This window comes from Papio anubis, chromosome 20 (assembly GCF_008728515.1).
Source record: "Papio anubis isolate 15944 chromosome 20, Panubis1.0, whole genome shotgun sequence".
NCBI lineage: Eukaryota > Metazoa > Chordata > Mammalia > Primates > Cercopithecidae > Papio > Papio anubis.
The window spans coordinates 39266372-39286048 of NC_044995.1; the positions used below are offsets into that span (position 1 = coordinate 39266372).

General features: G+C 58.2%; 2 protein-coding genes across 3 annotated transcripts; one reads left to right on the forward strand and one right to left on the reverse strand.

The window, feature by feature from the left end:
- The first annotated feature begins 69 nt into the window (after window positions 1-69).
- PRDX2 (peroxiredoxin 2) lies at window positions 70-5047 on the forward strand. 2 transcript variants are annotated; one of them, XM_009193614.2, is made up of 6 exons: window positions 70-205; window positions 675-786; window positions 882-1035; window positions 1653-1775; window positions 1915-2087; window positions 4700-5047. In XM_009193614.2, the coding sequence occupies exons 2-6, from the start codon at window positions 684-686 to the stop codon at window positions 4783-4785; spliced, it is 639 nt and encodes a 212-aa protein (XP_009191878.1). In that variant the 5' UTR covers window positions 70-205; window positions 675-683; the 3' UTR covers window positions 4786-5047. The 2 variants fall into 2 exon arrangements, with proteins under 2 accessions (XP_009191878.1, XP_003915044.1); XM_003914995.3 differs by having other exon boundaries at window positions 1957-2087.
- A 3484-nt stretch (window positions 5048-8531) lies between these two features.
- On the reverse strand, window positions 8532-10381 carry JUNB (JunB proto-oncogene, AP-1 transcription factor subunit). The gene has a single exon (XM_003914994.5). The coding sequence runs from the start codon at window positions 10071-10073 to the stop codon at window positions 9030-9032; it is 1044 nt and encodes a 347-aa protein (XP_003915043.1). The 5' UTR covers window positions 10074-10381; the 3' UTR covers window positions 8532-9029.
- Window positions 10382-19677: the final 9296 nt, after the last annotated feature.

Here is a 19677-nt window from a genome sequence, read left to right on the forward strand (position 1 = left end):
ACAGGCGCATGGACCCGGCCGCACGCTCCCCCGCACCTGAGGGTGCAGTGGACCCGACCGCTCCGCTCGTTTGCTCCCTCCCCTGCGCAGCGCACGTCTTGGTTCCGGCCGGGCATAAAAGGCTTCGCGGCCCAGGGCTCACTTGGCGCTGAGAACGCGGGTCCACGCGTGTGATCGTCCGTGCGTCTAGCCCTTGCCCACGCAGGTATAGACACACAGAGTGCACCTGGCGGGAGGACCCCCTTCAAGCTGCTTTGGCCGGATCCTGACCTCAGTGCTGGCCGCCTTTGTTTTCCATCCGCTGTAGTGGCCTCCTTTGTCCTTGCGGGGGAAACCGAGGCCACAGCCTTGCAGTGCAGGCCCGATCGCCCTGTTCCCCGCCCCCTGCTCGAGGGGGCCTCACTGTCTCCTTCTGGACTTGGGGCTTGCGACACCGCGCTCCGGCCCACTCGCTCGTGGGGTGCTAGTGGCAGTGGCTGGGTCACTCGTGCTCTGGTCAGGAGGGCGGGTCTCCGGCAGCCTCTGGGCTTCGCAGACCCGGTACCCGGGAGGGTGAGGGTTGGTGCTGTCGCCTCCGCCGTGCTGACTCAGTCACAGGGCCCAGCACGCAGCGCGACCTTGGGGTGGGAGGACAAAGGGTCTTCCCGGGCGCACTGACCGGACAGGGGTCTCAGCTTTCAGTCATGGCCTCCGGTAACGCGCGCATCGGAAAGCCAGCCCCTGACTTCAAGGCCACAGCCGTGGTTGACGGCGCCTTCAAAGAGGTGAAGCTGTCGGACTACAAAGGTGAGCGCAGCCCGGAGCGGACCCAGGTAGAAGCAGAAGCGGGGCCGTGCATGAGAGAGGCTGGGCCCTAACTCCTCTTGGTCCCTCCTCCCCAGGGAAGTACGTGGTCCTCTTTTTCTACCCTCTGGACTTCACTTTTGTGTGCCCCACGGAGATCATCGCGTTCAGCAACCGTGCCGAGGACTTCCGCAAGCTGGGCTGCGAAGTGCTGGGCGTCTCGGTGGACTCTCAGTTCACCCACCTGGCTTGGTATGAGCAGGGGCCAGAGAAGGAGGTTGCAGCTAAGCTCACACCCTCGGGTCCGAGCTGTGTGGCTTCATGACCATTGCTCAATCTCTGGAACCTGCGTTTCCCCATCTTGAAAATAATGGAAATATTGCCGCCCAAGTTTTTAAGGATGGCAGTAATTAGCATTTGGCAGCTAGTTGAGCTAGTTATTTGGCACATAGAGTTGCAGATGCAACTCAGATGCAACTTTATCTGCTCTATCTACTAGTTCCCAGGAGGGAGGCTGTGCTGCCCTATTTCATAAAGATGGAAACTCGGGTTCACCTAAGTGAAGAGCTGTACCCCATGACACAGCTAGAGGGTGACGGGGACTCTTAACACGGGCTCTCTCCTGGGTGATGCTGCAAGTTACAAGCACATGTGAAGCCACTTAGCTGGAGCGTGGCCTCTCAAGCTTAGTCTTCCCAGCTGTGGGAAGTCCTTGTACCCAACCCAGGGTGGGGTGGGTGAGGCTCCCAGCAGCCTACTTTAAAGCCCCTTATCTTTGGCCTCCAGTGCTTATCACATTGGGCCCACAGGGTGAGGACCCGGCTGTACCAGGCATCCTGAGGCCCCAACTCTATCTCCTCTACTCCCAGGATCAACACCCCCCGGAAGGAAGGAGGCTTGGGCCCCCTGAACATCCCCCTGCTTGCTGACGTGACCAGACGCTTGTCTGAGGATTACGGCGTGCTGAAAACAGATGAAGGCATTGCCTACAGGTACTGTGGGACCCTCAGCCCGGCTCATGGAGACCCCCCATTCCTGTGGAGCTGGAACCACTCCTGTACAATGTCTTCTCTGCCCCCAGCCCTGTGGCTAGCAGCGGGTGGTTGGTAGTCCCTTCCTTGTCTCTGGCAGTGGGAGCTCCCAGCTCCTTACTGGGAACCCTGATGTCTTCAGGGGCCTATTTATCATCGATGGCAAGGGTGTCCTTCGCCAGATCACTGTTAATGATTTGCCTGTGGGACGCTCCGTGGATGAGGCTCTGCGGCTGGTCCAGGCCTTCCAGTACACAGACGAGCATGGAGAAGGTGAGCAGAAACACACATGACACATGGGTACATACTCAGTGCCTCTGTCACTCAGGCAAACATTCACTGCCTGTCCTCTGACCTGTCCAGATGGGTGTTAGGGCCCCAAAGAAGATTCAGTTCAGGGGTTTGTCTGCAGGAAGTTTCTAGTGTGGTAGGAGACAAATACCCCTGACATTCAACCAAGGTGGACAAAGGAGCTGGGCTCAGTGGCTCACGCCTGTAATGCCAGCACTTTGGGAGGCTGTGACGGGTGGATCACCTGAGGTCAGGAGTTCGAGACCAGCCTGACCAACATGGTGAAACCCCGTCTCTACTAAAAACACAAAAAAATTAGCTGGGCATGGTGGCATGTGCGTGTAATCCCAGCTACTTGAGAGACTGAGGCAGGAGTTCTCTTGAATCTGGGAGGCGGAGGTTACAGTGAGCCGAGATCGTACCATTGTACTCCAGCTTGGGCAACAATTAGCCTGGCTTGTGAAGCATACCTATAGTCCCAGCTACTCAGGAGGCTGAGGCCGGAGGATCGCTTGAGCCTGGGAGGTCGAGGCTGCAGTGAGCTATGATCGTACCACTGCACTCCAGCCTGGGTGACACAGCAAGACCTTGTCTCAAAAAACAAACAGGCTGGGCACAGTGGCTCACGCCTGTAATCCCAGCAGCATTTTGGGAGGCCAAGGCGGGCGGATCACAGGTCAGGAGTTTGAGACCAGCCTGGTCAACATAGTGAAACCCCGTCTGTACTAAAAATACAAAAAAATTAACTGGGCATGGTGGTGGGTGCCTGTAATCCCAGCTACTTGGGAGGCTGATGCAGGAGGATTGCTTGAACCCGGGAGGGGGTTGCAGTGAGCCGAGATCGCACCACTGCACTCCAGCCCAGGCCCAGTGTGAGACTCCATCTCAAAAAAAACAAAAAACAAACAAAAAAAACAATAACAAAACCTGTAGGGGTGGGGCAGAGGGACAAAGATGGGGTTAAAGGGGCCGAAAAGACAGGAAGATGCTGTCTCATGCCTGTAGTTCCACCTACTCTGGAGAGTGAGGCAGAAGATTGCTTAAGCCTAGGAGTTTGAGTCCAGCCTAGGCAACATAGGAATAACCCATCTCTTAAAAAAGAAAAGAAAAAGAAAAAAGAGGCCAGATGTCATGGCTCACACCTGTAATCCCAGCACTTTGGGAGGCCTAGGAGGGTGGATCACCTGAGGTTGGGAGTTCGAGACCAGCTTGACCAACATGGAGGAACCCCGTCTCTACTAAAAATACAAAATTAGCCGGGCGTGGTGGTACATGCCTGTAATCCCAGCTACTTGGCAGGCTGAGGCAGGAGAATCACTTGAAGCTGAGAGGCTGAAGTTGCAGTGAGCCGAGGTCGTGCCATTGTACACCCGCCTGGGCAAGAAGAGTGAAGTGAAACTCCGTCTCAAAAAAAAAAAAAAAAGAAAAAGGAGAGGTGGGTGGCAAAAAGAAATTTAAGAATTAAGGGTAGGAAGCACACCAACTAAAAAATGCTGAACTTGGCTAGGCGCAGTGGCCCACGCCTGTAATCCTAGCACTTTGGGAGGCCAAGGGGGGTGGATCACCTGAGGTCAGGAGTTTGAGATCCGCCTGACCAATACGGTGAAACCCTGTCTCTACTAAAAGTACCAAAAAATTAGCAGGGCGTGGTGGCGGGCACTTGTAGTCCCAGCTACTCAGGAGGCTGAGGCAGAATCATCGTTTGAACCCAGGAGGCGGAGGTTGCAGTGAGCCGAGATCACACCACTGCACTCCAGCCTGGGCGACAGAACAGGACTCTGTCTCAAAAAGAAAAGAAAAAGAGAAAATACTGAACTTGGCTGGGCATGGTGGCTCACACCTGTAATCCTAGCACTTTGGGAGGCCAAGATAGGCAGATGACTTGAGGTCAGGAGTTCAAGACAAGCGTGGCTAACATGGTCTCCACCAAAAATACAAAAATTAGCCAGGCATGGTGGTGCACCCCTGTAATTCCAGCTACTTGGGAGTCTGGGGCACGAGAATCGCTTGAACCCAGGAGGCAGAGGTTGCATGAGCTGAGATCATGCCACTGTACTTCAGCCTGGGCAACAGAGCAAGACTCTGTCTCAAAAAAAAAAAAAAAAAAAAAAAAAGAAAACATACTGAACTGGGCTTGGAGAGCTTCTCTTTTTTTTTTTTTTTTTTTTTTTTTTTTTTTTGTTTGAGACAGAGTCTTGCTCTGTCGCCCAGGCTGGAGTGCAGTGACACCACCTCGGTTCACTGCAAGCTCCGTCTCCCGGGTTCACGCCATTCTCCTGCCTCAGCCTCCTGAGTAGCTGGGACTACAGGCACCTGCCGCCACGCCCGGCTAATTTTTTTTTTGTATTTTTAGTAGAGACAGGGTTTCACTGTGTTAGCCAGGATGGTCTCGGTCTCCTGACCTCGTGATCCGCCCGCCAAAGTGCTGGGATTACAGGCGTGAGCCACAGCGCCCGGCTGGAGGGCTTCTCTTAATATCCACATTCCTGGGCCTGAACCACTTACAGCATTTTCTTCTGCAACACAGGCCCTTGTTTGCTTCACCTTGAACCTGGGGCTGTAGCTTTCATGTGCATCCTTGTGTCTTCCCACAGTTTGTCCCGCTGGCTGGAAGCCTGGCAGTGACACGATTAAGCCCAACGTGGATGACAGCAAGGAATATTTCTCCAAACACAATTAGGCTAGCCAACGGATAGTAAGCTTGTGCCCCTACCTAGGTGCCTGTGCTGGGTGTCCACCTGTGCCCCCACCTGGGTGCCCTGTGCTGACCCAGGAAAGGCCAGACCTGCCCCTCCAAACCCTACAGTCTGGGACCCTGGAGGGCTAGGCCAAGGCCTTCTCATGCCTCCACCTAGGAGCTGAATAGTGATGCCCTCCCCCGAGCCCACCTAGCCGCACACAGGCCTAGAGGTGACCAATAAAGTATTAGGGACAGGTGTAAATCTGTGTTGATGTGCTCTCTCCTTTCGTCCTCCCCTGCAACACCCTCCCTTCTCCAGGCTCAGGCTTGGGAAACTGACCCTGTGGTTGCTCATCTTCGCCACACGGTGGCGGTCTTATCACATGCTCAGTGCCTGCTCTTTTCCTCCTTGCGCTCAAGTCGGTTTCCGAGGAGTAGGGCATGCCTCTGTCCCTTGCAAATCCCAGGATGCCCTACATCCAGAAATCTGGCCATACAAGGCAGCGCCCACATTTTGTCACCAGCCAGCCCGGGTTCAAATACCATTTAAGAGCTGTGATCGTCTCTGGGTCTCTTCAACAGTAAAATAGGACTGCAAACCCAGATCACTATGCACGTGGTAAAAGTTGTAGGTGATGAGTTATGTGAAGCTGGGGGCCGAGACCCCTGTGTGGGGCCCAGTTCCTAGTTCCTAAGATGGCTTCCTCGAGCTGGAAGGAACCCAGCCCAGTCTAGTCTTATGGGGAAGAGGGTGGGGACCCAGTCTTAAGAGCAGAACCAAGAATGAAAGCCTGAGCTACGTGCAGAGTGCAGAGTCCCTGCTGTGAGCTCTGCCCCACCCCAGGCTGGAAAGATTGCCTGTCTGCCCCTGGGGTGGGAGGGTGGCAGTTAGGCTAGGAGGCAGGTATTAGCAGCAAGGCAGGGTTCCCAGGGGTGCCGTTTAATATTGTGTGCATGGCTGGGCGCGGTGGCTCAAGCCTGTAATCCCAGCACTTTGGGAGGCCGAGGCGGGCGGATCACAAGGTCAGGAGATCGAGACCACGGTGAAACCCCGTCTCTACTAAAAATACAAAAAACTAGCCGGGCAAGGTGGTGGGCGCCTGTAGTCCCAGCTACTCGGGAGGCTGAGGCCGGAGAATGGCGTGAACCCGGGAGGCGGAGCTTGCAGTGAGCTGAGATCCGGCCACTGCACTCCAGCCTGGGCGACAGAGCGAGACTCCGTCTCAAAAAAAAAAAAAAAAAAAAAAATATTGTGTGCGTTCAGGCAAGTAGTTTTGTTACTCTATGCCCCAATTTCCTCCTACAGAACAGGGCTAATATGCTCATTTAATCCATGGATCCACTATTAATGCTGGTACCCACCTAATACTCTCTAAGGGTCACTCATCGCCCTTGGAATTTAATCTACACTCCTCCCCAAGGCCCCTGCTCAGTCTCCCTAAATATCTGCCCTGTTGTGGTTCACTCAAATTACAGACATGCTGGCTTCCTGCTGTTCTTTCACAGGCTCACCTGGCTACAAAAATTTTGCCATTTAAGAGCTGCTCTCAGCTGAGCGGGATGGCTCACGCTGGTAATCCCAGCACTTTGGGAGACCAAGGCAGGCGGATCACCTGAGGTCAGGGGTTTGAGACCAGCCTGGCCAACATGATTAAACCCTCTCTACTAAAAATATAAAAATAAAAATTAGCCTGGCATGATGATGCACGCCTGTAGACCCAGCTACTTGGGAGGCTGAGGCAGGAGAATCGCTTGAATCCTGTGGGTGGAGGTTGCAGTAAACTGAAATCGAGCCACTGCACTCCAGCCTGGGTGACAGAGGGAGACTCCATCTCAAAAACAAACAAACAAAAAAAACCTGTTACCTCTGATGCTGTTATTACCCAGGATTTTGTCAGGACCCCACTTCTTCAAATCTGTTGAAAAGTCACAGCCACGCACGATGGCTCACACCTGTAATCCTAGCACTTTGGAGGCCGAGGCTGGCAGATGACCTCAGGTCAAGAGTTCAAAACCAGCCTGGCAAACGTGCCAAAACCCCGTCTCTACTAAAGATACAAAATTAGCCGGGCATGGTGGCAGGCACCTATAATCCCAGCTACTTGGGAGGCTAAGGTAGGAGAATTGCTTGAACCCAAAAGGCAGAGGTTGCAGTGAGCCAAGAGCACACCACTGCACTCCAGTCTGGGAGACAGAGCAAGAATCTGTCTCAAAAAAAAAAAAAAAAAAGAAAAAGTCACTGAGAGACAAGCCCGGTGGCTCACGCCTGGAATCCCAGTGCTTTGAAAGGCCAAGGCGGGAGGACTGCTTGACCCAGGAGTTCCAGACCAGCCAGGGCAACATAGCAGACCCCATCTCTACAAAAGTAAACAAAATTAGCCAGGCATAGTGGTATGTGCCTGTAGTTCTAGCTAGTTGGGAAGCTGAAGTGGGAGGAACTGCTTGAGCACAGAAGGTCTAGGCTGCAGTTAGCTCTGATTGCACCACTGCACTCCAACCTGGGCAACAGGGCAAGACCCGTCTCTAAAACATAAAAAAGAAAAAGTCGCCCCGTTAAAGGTCCATGTTCCCACTCCATTTTACAAAGCAACTTTCCTCTCTGCCCCATCACTGCCACCTTGACCTGTATGTGTGTGTGGGGGGGGGGGGTTTCCCTCTTACTAGCACTTACCACCACCTCTGAAGAACCATGCTTGCTTGTTTATTTATTGTCTTGTCTGGAGGGGTCCAGGCTGTGTCTCCAGGGTCTAGTTGTTCTAGGTATTGCACAAATGAATTGATGAAGTGTCTGTTCCACTTACCCTACTGCCTGTCTAGTTTCTCTACCTGTTTTTCTCCACTGCTCTGGGGGCTTACAGCCCCGGAGCCGGCCAGACTCCCTCCAGGCGTGCCAGCAGCACCCGCACCGGCACCCCCACCCCCAAGTGTCCCAGCTGCGCGGGAGGGAGCCCAGCGCGAGGGCGGTGGCGGCGCCCCGCGGCCCGAGCAGCCGCCCCGGCAGGACCAGACCTGGCAGTCGCCCCGCTCCTGGCCTGGCACCCGGGAGGGGAAGCTGGCAGGCGGGCGCCGCCCTTCCTGGCGGGGGTGGGGGTAGAGGGGAGGGCGTCGGCAAAGCCGCCGAAGCAGCAGCAACCCTCTGCCCCGGTCAGGTCAGACGGAGGGGGCGTGGGCGCGGCGGGGCCCAGGCGCCAGTGTCTTGAAGGTAGCACAGAGGTGGCTCCCGGGGCCCAGGAGCGCTGCCCGCCCACTGCGGGCCCTCTGGACCCAGGCCTGGGGCTTTCCGTGCCCAGGCAGCCGCCTGCCCGGGAAAATCCCGGCCCCCTTCCCGGCGCTGCGGCCCTGCCCGGCAGAGCGGGGGAGGGGATTCCCGGAATCTGCCCAGAGACCGCGGTCGCGTCACTGGGCAGAATCGGTCCTTGTATGGGCAGCGCTTCCGCTGCGTCAGCGGGGAAAGCCCCGGCGCGCACTGCTGGGCGGGGCCGCGCCTGCGCGCTCCGCGTCTCGCCCTCAGCGCCCTGCCTTCAGCTACTGTGTCCCTGGACTGCGTCCCGCGCCCCAACCATCCAACCCTGGAGATCTGGGGACGCGGGAAGGGTGGGACTCCCGGGTTGGGACCACAAGATGCCTGCGCAGAGCCGACGAGGGGGACACATACAGGACCGAGCCACCAACAGCACTGAGCTGGGGGCACACCAGTGCTTTTTTTTCCCTCCGCCCTCCCAGCTTGGAAAAAAAGACAACAGAAATTAATAAAGAACAAATTTTTTTTTTTTTTACTTAAATAGATTCAATAAAAAGAACAAACACACACACAAACACAAACACGTCTTAAAATAAACTCTTTAGAGACTAAGTGCGTGTTTCTTTTCCACAGTACGTTGCAGAGAGGGGAGGGCAGGGGGCGGGGGTCCCCTTCCCAATGTCCCCGCGGGCTTGAGTACCGGGCGGCGGGGCCAGCTCCGCCGCGATCGCCCCCTCCTCCCCTCCCTGTTAAATACACAAATATATTATATTCAATATGAATCGAGTCTGTTTCCAGCAGAAAAAAAACATACAAAAAAATGTGGAAGGGGGGGCTTGTAAACGTCGAGGTGGAAGGACTGGGCGCAGGGCGGGAGTTCAGTGTGGTTTGCGGCGCCCCCAGGTCCCAGGGTGGGTGCCCACCGCCTGCTCCCTGGACCCCAGTGGGAGACGTGCGCCCAGCCGTCCAAGCGAGGGGGTGTCCGTAAGGGGACAGGGGGCGCTCAGAAGGCGTGTCCCTTGACCCCAAGCAGCAGCTGACAGCCGTTGCTGACGTGGGTCATGACCTTCTGTTTGAGCTGGGCCACCTGCTCCCGGAGGAGGCCGGCGGTACTCGACAGCCCCGCGTTCTCGGCCTTGAGCGTCTTCACCTTGTCCTCCAGGCGCGCGATGCGCTCCAGCTTCCGCTTCCGGCACTTGGTGGCCGCCAGCCGGTTCCGCAGCCGCTTGCGCTCCACTTTGATGCGCTCTTGGTCTTCCATGTTGATGGGGGACACCGGCGGCGTGGCGTCCCGGCTGCGCGCCTCCGGCACGGTCTGCGGTTCCTCCTTGAAGGTGGAGGCGCTGCGGCCCAAGCCCAGCTGCGCCGGGTGGCCACCGGCGAAGGGTGGCGCGTGTGGGAGGTAGCTGATGGTGGCCGTCGGGTATGAGCTCCCGGTCCCGACGGCAGCCCCGGCGCCTCCCGAGGACGCAGAGGCTGGGGAGTAGCTGCTGAGGTTGGTGTAAACGGGAGGTGGCTCCGGGCCGGCGTAGACGCCCCCGGGCCCAGCCGGGGGCCCCCCGCTAGCGCCCAGGGACACGTTGGGGGGTGTCACGTGGTTCATCTTGTGCAGATCGTCCAGGGCTTTGACAAAGCCGTCGGCGAAGCCCTCCTGCTCCTCGGTGACGCCGCCCCCTGCGCCCCCCGCACCTCCACCGCTGCCACCCCCGCGGGGGTAAAAGTACTGTCCCGGGGGTGTAGGCGTCGTCGTGATCACGCCGTTGCTGTTGGGGACGATCAGGCGTTCCAGCTCCGAAGAGGCGAGCTTGAGAGACGCGCCGGTGTCCGAGCCCTGACCAGAAAAGTAGCTGCCGCCACCGCCGCCCTCTGGGCCGGGTCCCCGAGCCCCAGGCGCTTTGAGACTCCGGTAGGGGTCGGCCAGGTTGACCGCCAGGCTCGGTTTCAGGAGTTTGTAGTCGTGTAGAGAGAGGCCACCAGGGGCCCGGCCGTATCCCGTAGCTGTGTATGAGTCGTCGTGGTAGAAGGGCTGTTCCATTTTAGTGCACATCCGGGCGGCCCAGGCGGTCTGGGGAGGGTCCCTGCGGGGCCGCCCCGGGCCTCGCTGCAGCGAGCGGCGCGCTCTCCGCTGCGGTGGCCGGACTGGGTGCCTGGTCGCGCGTTCTCGGGGGCTGGCGCGGGCGGGGAGCAGCCAGCCGGCAGCTGTGCGCAAAAGATCTGTCAGGCTTCCCGAGCCCCCGTCGCCCTCTCCGGCGCGATAGCTTTCCTGGCGTCGTTTCCCCCAGCTCCCAGCTCCCCGCTGGCTCCGAAGCTGGCCTGGCCGCTCTCAAGGTCCCAGCCGCTCAGCCTGAGCCACACGCCTTTATACCGCGCTAGTCAGCCACGGAAGTGCGCTCCGATTGGCCGTCGCCGAAGCCGGGCCCCCGCGCCCCCCTCTTCGAGCGTGGGGAAGGGGAGGAGGCGGCTCGCGTCACTGTCAGGAAGCGCGTGTCCTTGTAAACAGCGGCCACGGGCCGGGTGGCTCGGCGGGCCTGCAGGGGGAGGGGCTCAAAGGACCCCGGGGTACGCATGGAAGGAGGCCTGGGGGCCCAGGCACATGAGTGAGGGGTTTCAGGGAGGAGGATGATTTCATTGAAGTCCACTGGGACAAATACCAGGACCTGGTACGCAGCAAGTAGGGTGAGGATCTCAGGGTGTGCGAAGAAACCCCTGAGGTACCCAGAATACGAGAGGGGTAGGACAATTCATTGGGAGACCCCAAAAAGCAGGAATGAGGGTTAAGCACGGTAAATCGGGAGAGGTAAGGAGACACCTGACCCAGGAATTGACTGGGGGTCCCGAGCATAGAAGGATGCGGGACTGGAATTTTCACAGGATGGAGGAGGGGAGAGATCAAAAGGGGTGAGTGGGCGGAGCTGCACGACCCATTAAATTGAAAGAAATGAGTAGGGTCCAGGAGCCCATGGGAAGGTCTGAGGGCTCTCCCGTAATTGGGAAGGAGGAATTAGGGGAAATCTAGGTATGCAGAAAGCGAGTAAGCGTCCTGCGGTACACTGAGGCAGGTAAAATATGCAGGGTAGAAGATGGAGACAAGTCTGCCAGAAACTGGTGACCACTGGGGTCATCTGCGAAGCCCGGATGAAGGAGAGAGTCAGAAGGGTCCGGACACATCTTCGGAGCAGAGAAGACAATAAGAGGGTACTCAGTTGACATGCGAGGAGGAGGCTTTGAGGGTCCTGCGCACCAGGACTGCTGGATCGTCCACGACTGGTGCTCCCCCTCGTGGGTAACCTCCTAGGCATCTGTATTCTCTGTCCCCCATCCTAAAACCCTCCCCTATTGACCCTGGGCTTTGCCCGACACCGTGTCGGCTCCTGGAGCCTGGACCCAGCCCGACGGCTGGGGCGCGGTCGCCCAACCCCACTCCCTTCCTTAGAAACAGGCTGGGGAAAGAGCGCCGAGGCAGGAAGTGTGGCAACAGCCCCGGGGGAAGGAGCCCGGCCCTGTCTCCGTCACTTGGATCCTACGGGACCGTGCGCCCCGCCCTGGGTCCCGCCGCATCCTGCGCCTCGGAAGAGGAACCTGGGCGTGCGAGCCCCCGCGGAGGCCCGGGTGCGTGGAGCCTGCCCAGCCGCGGAAGCCTCCAGCCACCATCCTCTCCCCTCAAGCAATGGTTCCGCCCGCGGCGCCTGCAGGGGACCGCGGAGGCAGGCAACATGGGACTGTTCCATTGGCCCGACGGCGGGGGACGCAGTCGAGGAGCGGGGCCTGGTCGCCATGGCAACAGGCGGGAGTCCGCAGGCAGGACTGAGGGCGGGGCGGCCCCCGGAGTGTCTCCCCGCCGCCCATATTAGGGCACAGGAAGAGGTGGGACCAGCGCTGTCCTGGGGCCCAGAGCCAGAAGTGGGGAGCCCGAGTATCTGCCAGGACCCAGGGCGCGCCTGGGCCCCCAGACTGCTAGTCCCGACCAGCCCCGACCGCCGCCCCCGGGGCCCCCACGGCCGCCTGGCCCAGCCCCGCCCCGCCCCGCCGCTCTGGGGCTGCGTCCTGCCAGGCCCGGCCTGGCCCAACCCAGCCCGGCAGGTCCCCGCCTGCCCGCGGGCCTGGGTCGGACTTCGCCCCCGGCCCGACGGGGCGCGGAGAGGGCGGGCCGATGCCTCGAGGCGCCCCCGGCGCCTGGGCGGGCTGGAACCGCGGCTGCCTCCTCCCTCGGGTGGGGTGCCCTTCCCTTCTGCCAGGAGGTCTGGGGCTCCTTCCCCAACACCCCGCACTCACTCATGTGGGTCAGGAGCCCCACTCTCGTTTGAGTCTGCGGGTCCCATCCATCCATCATCCAGAATACCTAGAGGGAGCCCCCCCTCCTTCCCTAGAGTGGCTCCTTCATCTGAGGGCTTCCCTCCCCCAGTCAGAGAAGACCTGAAAATCTAAGGGGATAATATGAGGGAACCCAGAGCCCCTTCCCGGGGAAGGGCTGCGGCGAGGTGCAGATGGTGAGGCTTCCAGTTAGACTTAAGGTGGGACTTCCGAGCAGTTTGTGTGTGAACCCACTAGACCAAGAGGTGAGAAGCCTAGTCTCTCTCTCTCTCAGCTTCCCAGGCCTCTGTCTTCTGGAGGATGAAGAGAGCCTGTCTCTTCTTTAGGGTAGAAAGAGGCTAAGGGATAGGGGTTAAACAGCCTTTCTGGGGCAGCCTAGATCTCACCAAGTGTGGGAAAGAGAAGGAAAACGAAAGAGGCGAAAAAGAAACTGAGCTATGTGGGGGCAGGGGGAAGTCCAGCAGTGCAGTGGCCTTGCTGGAGGAAGGTCCCAGCAGAAGCTGGGGGCGTCCCGTCCTTGGAGGGTCCCTGTGACCCCTAAATGCCCCCTCCCTTCTTCCCCTTGCTTGAATGGCTCCCCTCCCCCGCCCTAGGCTCAAGGGAGATTCCGGAGGCCTGTGAGTCTGGCAGGCACGCTGCCAGGCCTGTGTCTCCCGCCCAGGCTAATAACTGCAGCTGACATCTGGCTGGGCCTGTGGGGGCACAGTGGGCAGCGTTGGGGGGTTGGGTAGGGCAGGCCAGAGGGCAGCACCTTGGGAAGCTAACCTGCAGGTCCCACAAGACAGGAGGCCACGGTAATTCAGCCCCGGCCAGGGCTGAGGCTGGCCATGCCAGAGGGGAGTTCTAGAGAGAGGTGAGGCCATCCCAGAGAGTCCATCCCAGGAGGAGGGCAAGGAAGAGTGGGTGTATGGGGGCAGGGGGTCAGGGCAGGGAGAGATGCCCAGAGAGACAAATGGGTTCAAGGTTAGCGTCATGCAGACAGACAGTAAGACTCAGAGACACTTAAGACAGACAGGCTGAAAATAATAATTATTATTTTAATAGCCAACACTTATAAGGCTCTTACTGTGGGCTAGGCACCCTTCTAAGTGGTTAACATAAAATAAGTCATCGACTGCTTCCAACAATCCAGCAAAATGCATGTTATTTGTATCCCCATTTAACAGATGAGAAACTGAAGCACAGGAGATTAAGGAACTTGTCTGGTGTCCAACAGCTATAAGCACTAGAGTTGAGATGCAATCCAAGCTGTCTAGCTTCAGAGCATTAGCCACTATATTGTGGATAATGACAACCAGAGAAGCATGTATGCAGTACCAGCTGCAGGCCATCTCATGAAAGGTCTCTTTTTTTTGGTGTTTTGTTTGTTTTTTGAGACAGAGTCTTGCTCTGTCACCCAGGCTGGAGTGCAATGGCGTGATCTTGGCTCACTGCAACCTCCGCCTCCTGGGTTCAAGCGATTCTCCTGCCTCAGCCTCCTGAGTAGCCGGGATTACAGGCGCATGTCACCATGCCCAGCTAATTTTTGTATCTTTAGTACAGAGGGGGTTTCACCATATTGGTCAGGCTGGTCTCCAACTCCTGATCTTGTGATCTGCCAGCCTGAGCCTCCCAAAGTGCTAAGATTATAGGCGTGAGCCACCACGCCCGGCCCTTTTTTTGTTTTTTTTTTAAAGAGAACATCACTTTGGCCAACTGCGGTGGCTCATGTCTATAATCTCAGCACTTTGGGAGGCCGAGGCTGGAGGATCACTTGAGCCCAGGAGTTTTTGTTTGTTTGTTTGTTTTCTTTTGTTTTTTTGAGACGGAATATCACTCTGTCGCCCAGGGTGGAGTGCAGTGGCACAATATCAGCTCACTGCAACCTCCACCTCCCAGGTTCAAGCGATTCTTCCGCCTCAGCCTCCCGAGTAGAGTAGCTGGGATTACAGGCACATGCCACCACGCCCAGCTAATTTTTTGTATTTTTAGTAGAGATGGAGTTTCACCATGTTGGCCAAGCCGGTCTCGAACTCCTGACCTGAAGTTATCTGCCCGCCTCAGCCTCCCAAAGTGCTGGGATTACAGGCATGATCCACCTCACCCAGCCTTAGCCCAGAAATTTTTAAGGGCAGCCTGGGGAACACAGCAAGACCCCCATCTCTACAAAAAAATGTAAAAATTAGCTGGGGTCAGTGGGGTGTGCCTGTAGTCCTAGCTACTCTGAAGGCTGAGGCAGGAGGATCCCATGAGCCATGATCTTGACACTGGACTCCAGCCTGGGCAACAAAGCAAGACCATCTCACTCTGTTGCTCAGGCTAGAGTTCAGCTACATAATCATAACTCACTGCAGCCTTGAACTCCTGGGCAAAAGCGATCCTCCTGCCTCAGCCTCAGAGTAACTGGGACTACAAGCACAACACACCTGGCTAAGTATTTTTTTTTAATATATTTTATCGAGACAGGGTCTCATTCTGTTGCCTAGGCTGGTCTGGAACTCCTGGCCCCAAGGGATCCTCCCACCTGGGCCTCCCAAAGTGCTGGGATTACAGGTGTGAGCCACCGCACCCCGCTGAGGGTCTCCTTTTATTGGGGGAGAAATGTGGTCGGGCACAGAGAGAGGGGCACGGGTCTCTGTGGACAGGCCAGCATGTGGGAGTAGGGTCCCTCCAAGCACTCTGCATGGGTGTTTGAGCAGGGGGTGGAGATTGGACCAGACAGGGAGGGCGGGAGCCCAGCCAAGCTGGTACAGCCGGTTCCAGGCCTCTGCCAGTGTCACCCTTGTGGCCTGGGCACCACCCCCTCAAGCCGCCCCACTGGCGCCAGGCCGGCCCCATGAGGAGGGTGGGAGGACAGCCCCCTCCCCCGCCTGGCCTGAGCGCCCAGACTGGCAGCTGGGTACTGCCCAGGCCCTGGGCTCCAGACCAGCACCTGGCTAAGAAGCCCGTGCACAGGCTTCCCCAATGCCCCAGGGCCTGGGGCCTAGGGCACAGGATAAGGAGGAAGTTCACCCACCCCCACCCACAAGTGTCTTCGGGGCTTTTGGTCTTGGCACAAGGGACTTCTCCTTCTTATAAATAGCCTGGTGACCCCCCTCCCTGCTGGCCCCACTGACCGGTGGGGCCCTCACTAGGAAACTGGGCCGGGGGCTGCCTGTGAGTCAGCCAGTGGGCAGGCCAGGGCGAGAACCCACAAGTCGCAGCACACAGCACCCAGCCTCCCTCCCGTGTCCCTGCCCCTGGGTGTGGATCTGAGGCCCAGCAGGAGCCCTCCCCGAGGAACTCCTGGCCTACTAGCAGCCTCCCTCTCCCACCTCTGTGGTTTGGGGGGTCCCTCAACCCCTCTCCTGGAGAGGAAGCTGCTGGATTTTCTTGGAAGCAGGAAGGAGAGTCTCTCTCTTTCTCCCAGGCTGACATGGTTGGGCATGAGGGGAGTTTCCTAGGAAGCTGCTTCCGTCCCTGCCACTGCTGGTGAAGCCTTGGGGGACCTGGGCATCACCAAGACCCTGGGTGACCTCTTTATAGCAGGCCCCCACCCCAGCAGAAGCAGAGGCTGCTGAGCTAGGCCTCCTAGGGGAAGTGGCAAAAGCAAAGAGGGAGGGAAGTGGGGGTGATGTTTGGAGAGAGGAAGTGCCAGGATCTCTGTGGGGCAGAGACAGACTGGGGTGTCCAGTGCCCCCACAGAACCTTGGCAAGGTCCGGGGGCAAGCATGTGGCTGGCCTATAGGATGCGTGTGAGAGTGTGTGCTGGTCCAACCCTGACACCCAGGCCTGAGAGACAGGAGGAGCCCTCTGCCTGCTTCTGTGCCCAGCCTTGGATGCAAACGTCTATGTGGGACCTATCTGTGTAGAGGTCTATTCTGCTCTGTGTGTGTGTGAACTCTATGGGATGGGTTGCACGTAGCCTAGATGTATGTAAGTGTAGATTGCTTCAGAGTTCCTATGGCTAACCTGTATCCGTGTGTATGTGTGTGTGTGTGGTCTGTGGCTGGTCTGTATGTGTGTACACAATCTGTAGTGTGTGTGTGTGAGTGTGTAAAAGAGGTCTGTGGCTGGTCTGTATATATGTGTGTATATGACCTGTAACTGGTGTGTGTGTGTGTGTGTGTGTGTGTGAAAAAGACGTCTATGGCTGGTATGTGTGTATACGATCTGTAATGTGCGTGTGTGTGTGTGTGTGTGTGTGTATGTGTGAAAAAGAGGTCTGTGGTTGGTTTGTGTTTGGTTGGTGCGTGTGTGGTCTCTGTGTGTGAGGTCTGTGGCTTGTTTCCATGTGTGTGTTCCATGGCTGATCTGTATCTTGTCTGTTACTGATCTCCATGTGTATATGTGCGCATGTGTGTGTGCAAGCAGGTTTTGTCAGGGTCTCTCTGTGCCGATGTGTTTATGAATGTCCCACTGTGGCCTGTCTGTGCCTCTCTGCACTGGGTGTGACTGTCTGGCCAGACCATGTCTGTGAATGTGTCAGTCTGTCTGCCCAAATCTGCCCAATCTGTTGCCAGGTTCCACATGTGTGTGTTCCTGGTGAGATGCTGTGTACCTCTAAGGCTTTGGCTTGGTGTCCCTAGGAGCATCTCTGATGTGTGTGCAACAGTAGTGGGCCAGGGTGCCAGGGACTCTCTGCCATACTATGAACACATCTTCTCTGTCCCTAGGTTTGTCTCTCGTCTTGTCTCTGTCTTCTGAGTTGGGGATCTGGTGTGTGTGTGTGTGTGTGTTGCCTTCTCTTGCGTGTCAGAATCTGACAGTGCATGCCTGTGTCTGTATTCTTCTCTCGTGTGGCTCTCCGGGTGCTGCTGCCAAAGGTGATTGTCTCTCCTATCAGCATGCACATGTTGCCTGCTTGTCTCACATATACTTCACTCTGTGTCTGTCTTGCCCCTGTGTTTCTAGCCTGTCGTGTTTGTTTGCATGTGTGTCACACACCATTGTGTCTGCCTTGCTGTGTGCCTCTCACCTGAATGTCAGTCTCTGTGTGTGTCAATCACGCTTATGTGCTGGATTGATTTATCCCCACCACACATGGCCTGCCTGCATATTTTTGACCTGTGGATGCGTTCACGTGTTTGACGGTGTGCATCTCTTGCTTGAGGGTCTCGTCTGTCACTGTGTCCGTGTGTGACAGTCATTGCTGGATCATCTTGCCCAGCTGTATGTCTGACCCTGTCTGTGTGTCCCTGGCTGGCAGTCTCTCTGTGGCCAAGGTGACAGGGGTTTGTGTGTTTGGACTGGCTCTCCTGGGGTGACTGTGTCTGTGTACATTCCTACAGCCCCCCACCCGCCCCCTGTCTGGTAACCCTGGGCCATGTTTACTCTGCCCCCAGTCGATGTCTGCCCTGCCCCGGGAGGGGCTGACCCTCCTCCGTCTGTCCAGCCAGCAGTCCACAGGATGTTCCCGAGACACAGTCTCCATCCGACGTCCCCTCCCTCGGGCCACCCGCGGGTCAGGACCCAGGCGTCCAGGGCGGCGGGGGTGGGGCTGCAGCGTGGGGGGGCCCTCTCAGGGCACTGGAATGAGGGTGGGGGGCGGGGAGGTGACGGGCCCAACAGGTTGTGCCTCATTCCTGCCCCGCCTCTCACTTCCTGGGTGCCTGCCTCGGGCAGGGGGTGGACAAGATGAACCCCATGGCCTTAGAGTGCCTGGGTGGGGCATGGCCTGCCCGGCAAGGACTCGCTTCTGCTGGGCACCCTGACACCCAGACCTGAGAAACAGGAGGAGCCCTCTCCTGGCTCCTGTGCCCAACCCTGGATGCAGAGTGTCCCATCTATTATTCACCTAATCCCCACAACAACCCAATAAGCTGGACATAATGAGCCCTTATTTTCAGATGGGGAAACTGAGGTCCAGGCAGCAATGAGAGCAGAGACAGGATTTGAACCCAGCTCTATATGCTACCCAAGACCCCCAGCCAGCTCACCAAGCGCCTTCCTCCCCTTTCTAAAATGGTACATGTCGGGTAGAGTATGCACCCAGGCCCCCAGGAGGCCAGGCTCGAGGGGGGCGCCGCTTGCTCTGAGTCAAAATGGGCCCCTGGATGAAATGAATAAGAAAACGGCTTTAACCGTTTCATCGCCGCGACGGGCTCTGCCAAAACTTCCTGTGGGCTGGGAGGAGGGGTTGGGGCTGGGTTCCCGGAGGTTTGCAGGGGTGGGGGTGGGGGGTCTACCTATTCAGAGGCGGGGTGAGGGGGGAGCGCCTCTGGCCTGCTAAGGGGAGTAGCTGTCACTTGGATGCTCGCTGGTGGGGGAGGCCTTCCCCGCGGAGAGTGAAGTCCCCAGAACTTGGTTCTTGGCCCCACTGTCTGGAGGGGTCCCAGACTCCGCAGCCCCCTCCCCAGGGGCCTGAGTCACACACGGGGAAAGCCAGGAGGGGTGAGTCACGGGGGCGGAGAAGCCGGAGCGAGGCCAGCTGCGGCCAGGGGACCCCCGGGCTGGCCTGAGTCACGCACGCCCGGGCCACGCTGACCCCAGCCCCCTTCTCCCGGGATCACGAGCGGGAAGCGAATTGTCGGTAGACTAGGCAGCTGGAGGAAAAGCAGGATGGCTGGGCGGGGAGAGGAAACACGCGCCTGGCTGCGCGGGAAGCTCTGGTTCCCATGGCAACTGGGGGGGTCTCAGCTCCATGGGAAGGGTCCCTCCCCCAACAGGGACTGCCCTCCCGTCGGGCGCTGGGGAAGCCCCCGCGCCCTTGGTCGAGGGGCCAGAAGTTTCGGATCGGGCAGGAAGGGGTTAACGGCGGCCCCCTCCCGAGTTTCACCGGCGCCCCACAGCCTCTGCCGGGGCGGGGCTGGTCCTGCCCCGCGCGCCTCCGCTCGCCCAGCCCACGCCACCGCCCACGCACGCGCGCACGCAGCCAGTGCAGCGCTCCCGCCCTCCCCCCTCCCCGTGCTCGCACGCACGACCGCGTCGGGTTCCACGCACGCAGCGACCCCCGTCGTGTCTCACGTCACGCACGACGCACGCGCCCCCGCAACGCGGGGAGGGCGCCCTCCCGGAGGAGAACGGCGCGGGCGGGAGGCCCCCTGCGCACATCACTGCGTCCGCGCAGCCTGCTGTCCTTTGTGACTTTGACTCCCACTTCCCGCCCCCTACACACAAGGTCACAAACAAACTCCCCGACCCACAGTGTCACACGGACGCAGGATACACCTGCCACATCTTGGCACCAACCCTCTCTAGTCCAGCCAGCCTCACAGCGAACACGGACACACGTGGATGGAGACGCAGACAATCACGCAGGCACGTCAATCACATAGCGTTTGTGATAGGGACGCAAACAGAGCCATATTCATACACAGGCAGGTGGCAGATACATCCTGATAAAGCAACCCCATCTAGCAAAGTAGGACGGGCGCAGTGGC

Bases quoted from the DNA above. Each gene is read 5' to 3' on its own strand.
- PRDX2 (XM_009193614.2), top strand. From the start codon at position 684: ATGGCCTCCGGTAACGCGCGCATCGGAAAGCCAGCCCCTGACTTCAAG. The intron at 1,776-1,914 runs GTACTGTGGGAC...TGTCTCTGGCAG, and splicing joins GATGAAGGCATTGCCTACAG to TGGGAGCTCCCAGCTCCTTA. The intron at 2,088-4,699 runs GTGAGCAGAAAC...GTCTTCCCACAG, and splicing joins CACAGACGAGCATGGAGAAG to TTTGTCCCGCTGGCTGGAAG.
- JUNB (XM_003914994.5), bottom strand. From the start codon at position 10,073: ATGTGCACTAAAATGGAACAGCCCTTCTACCACGACGACTCATACACA.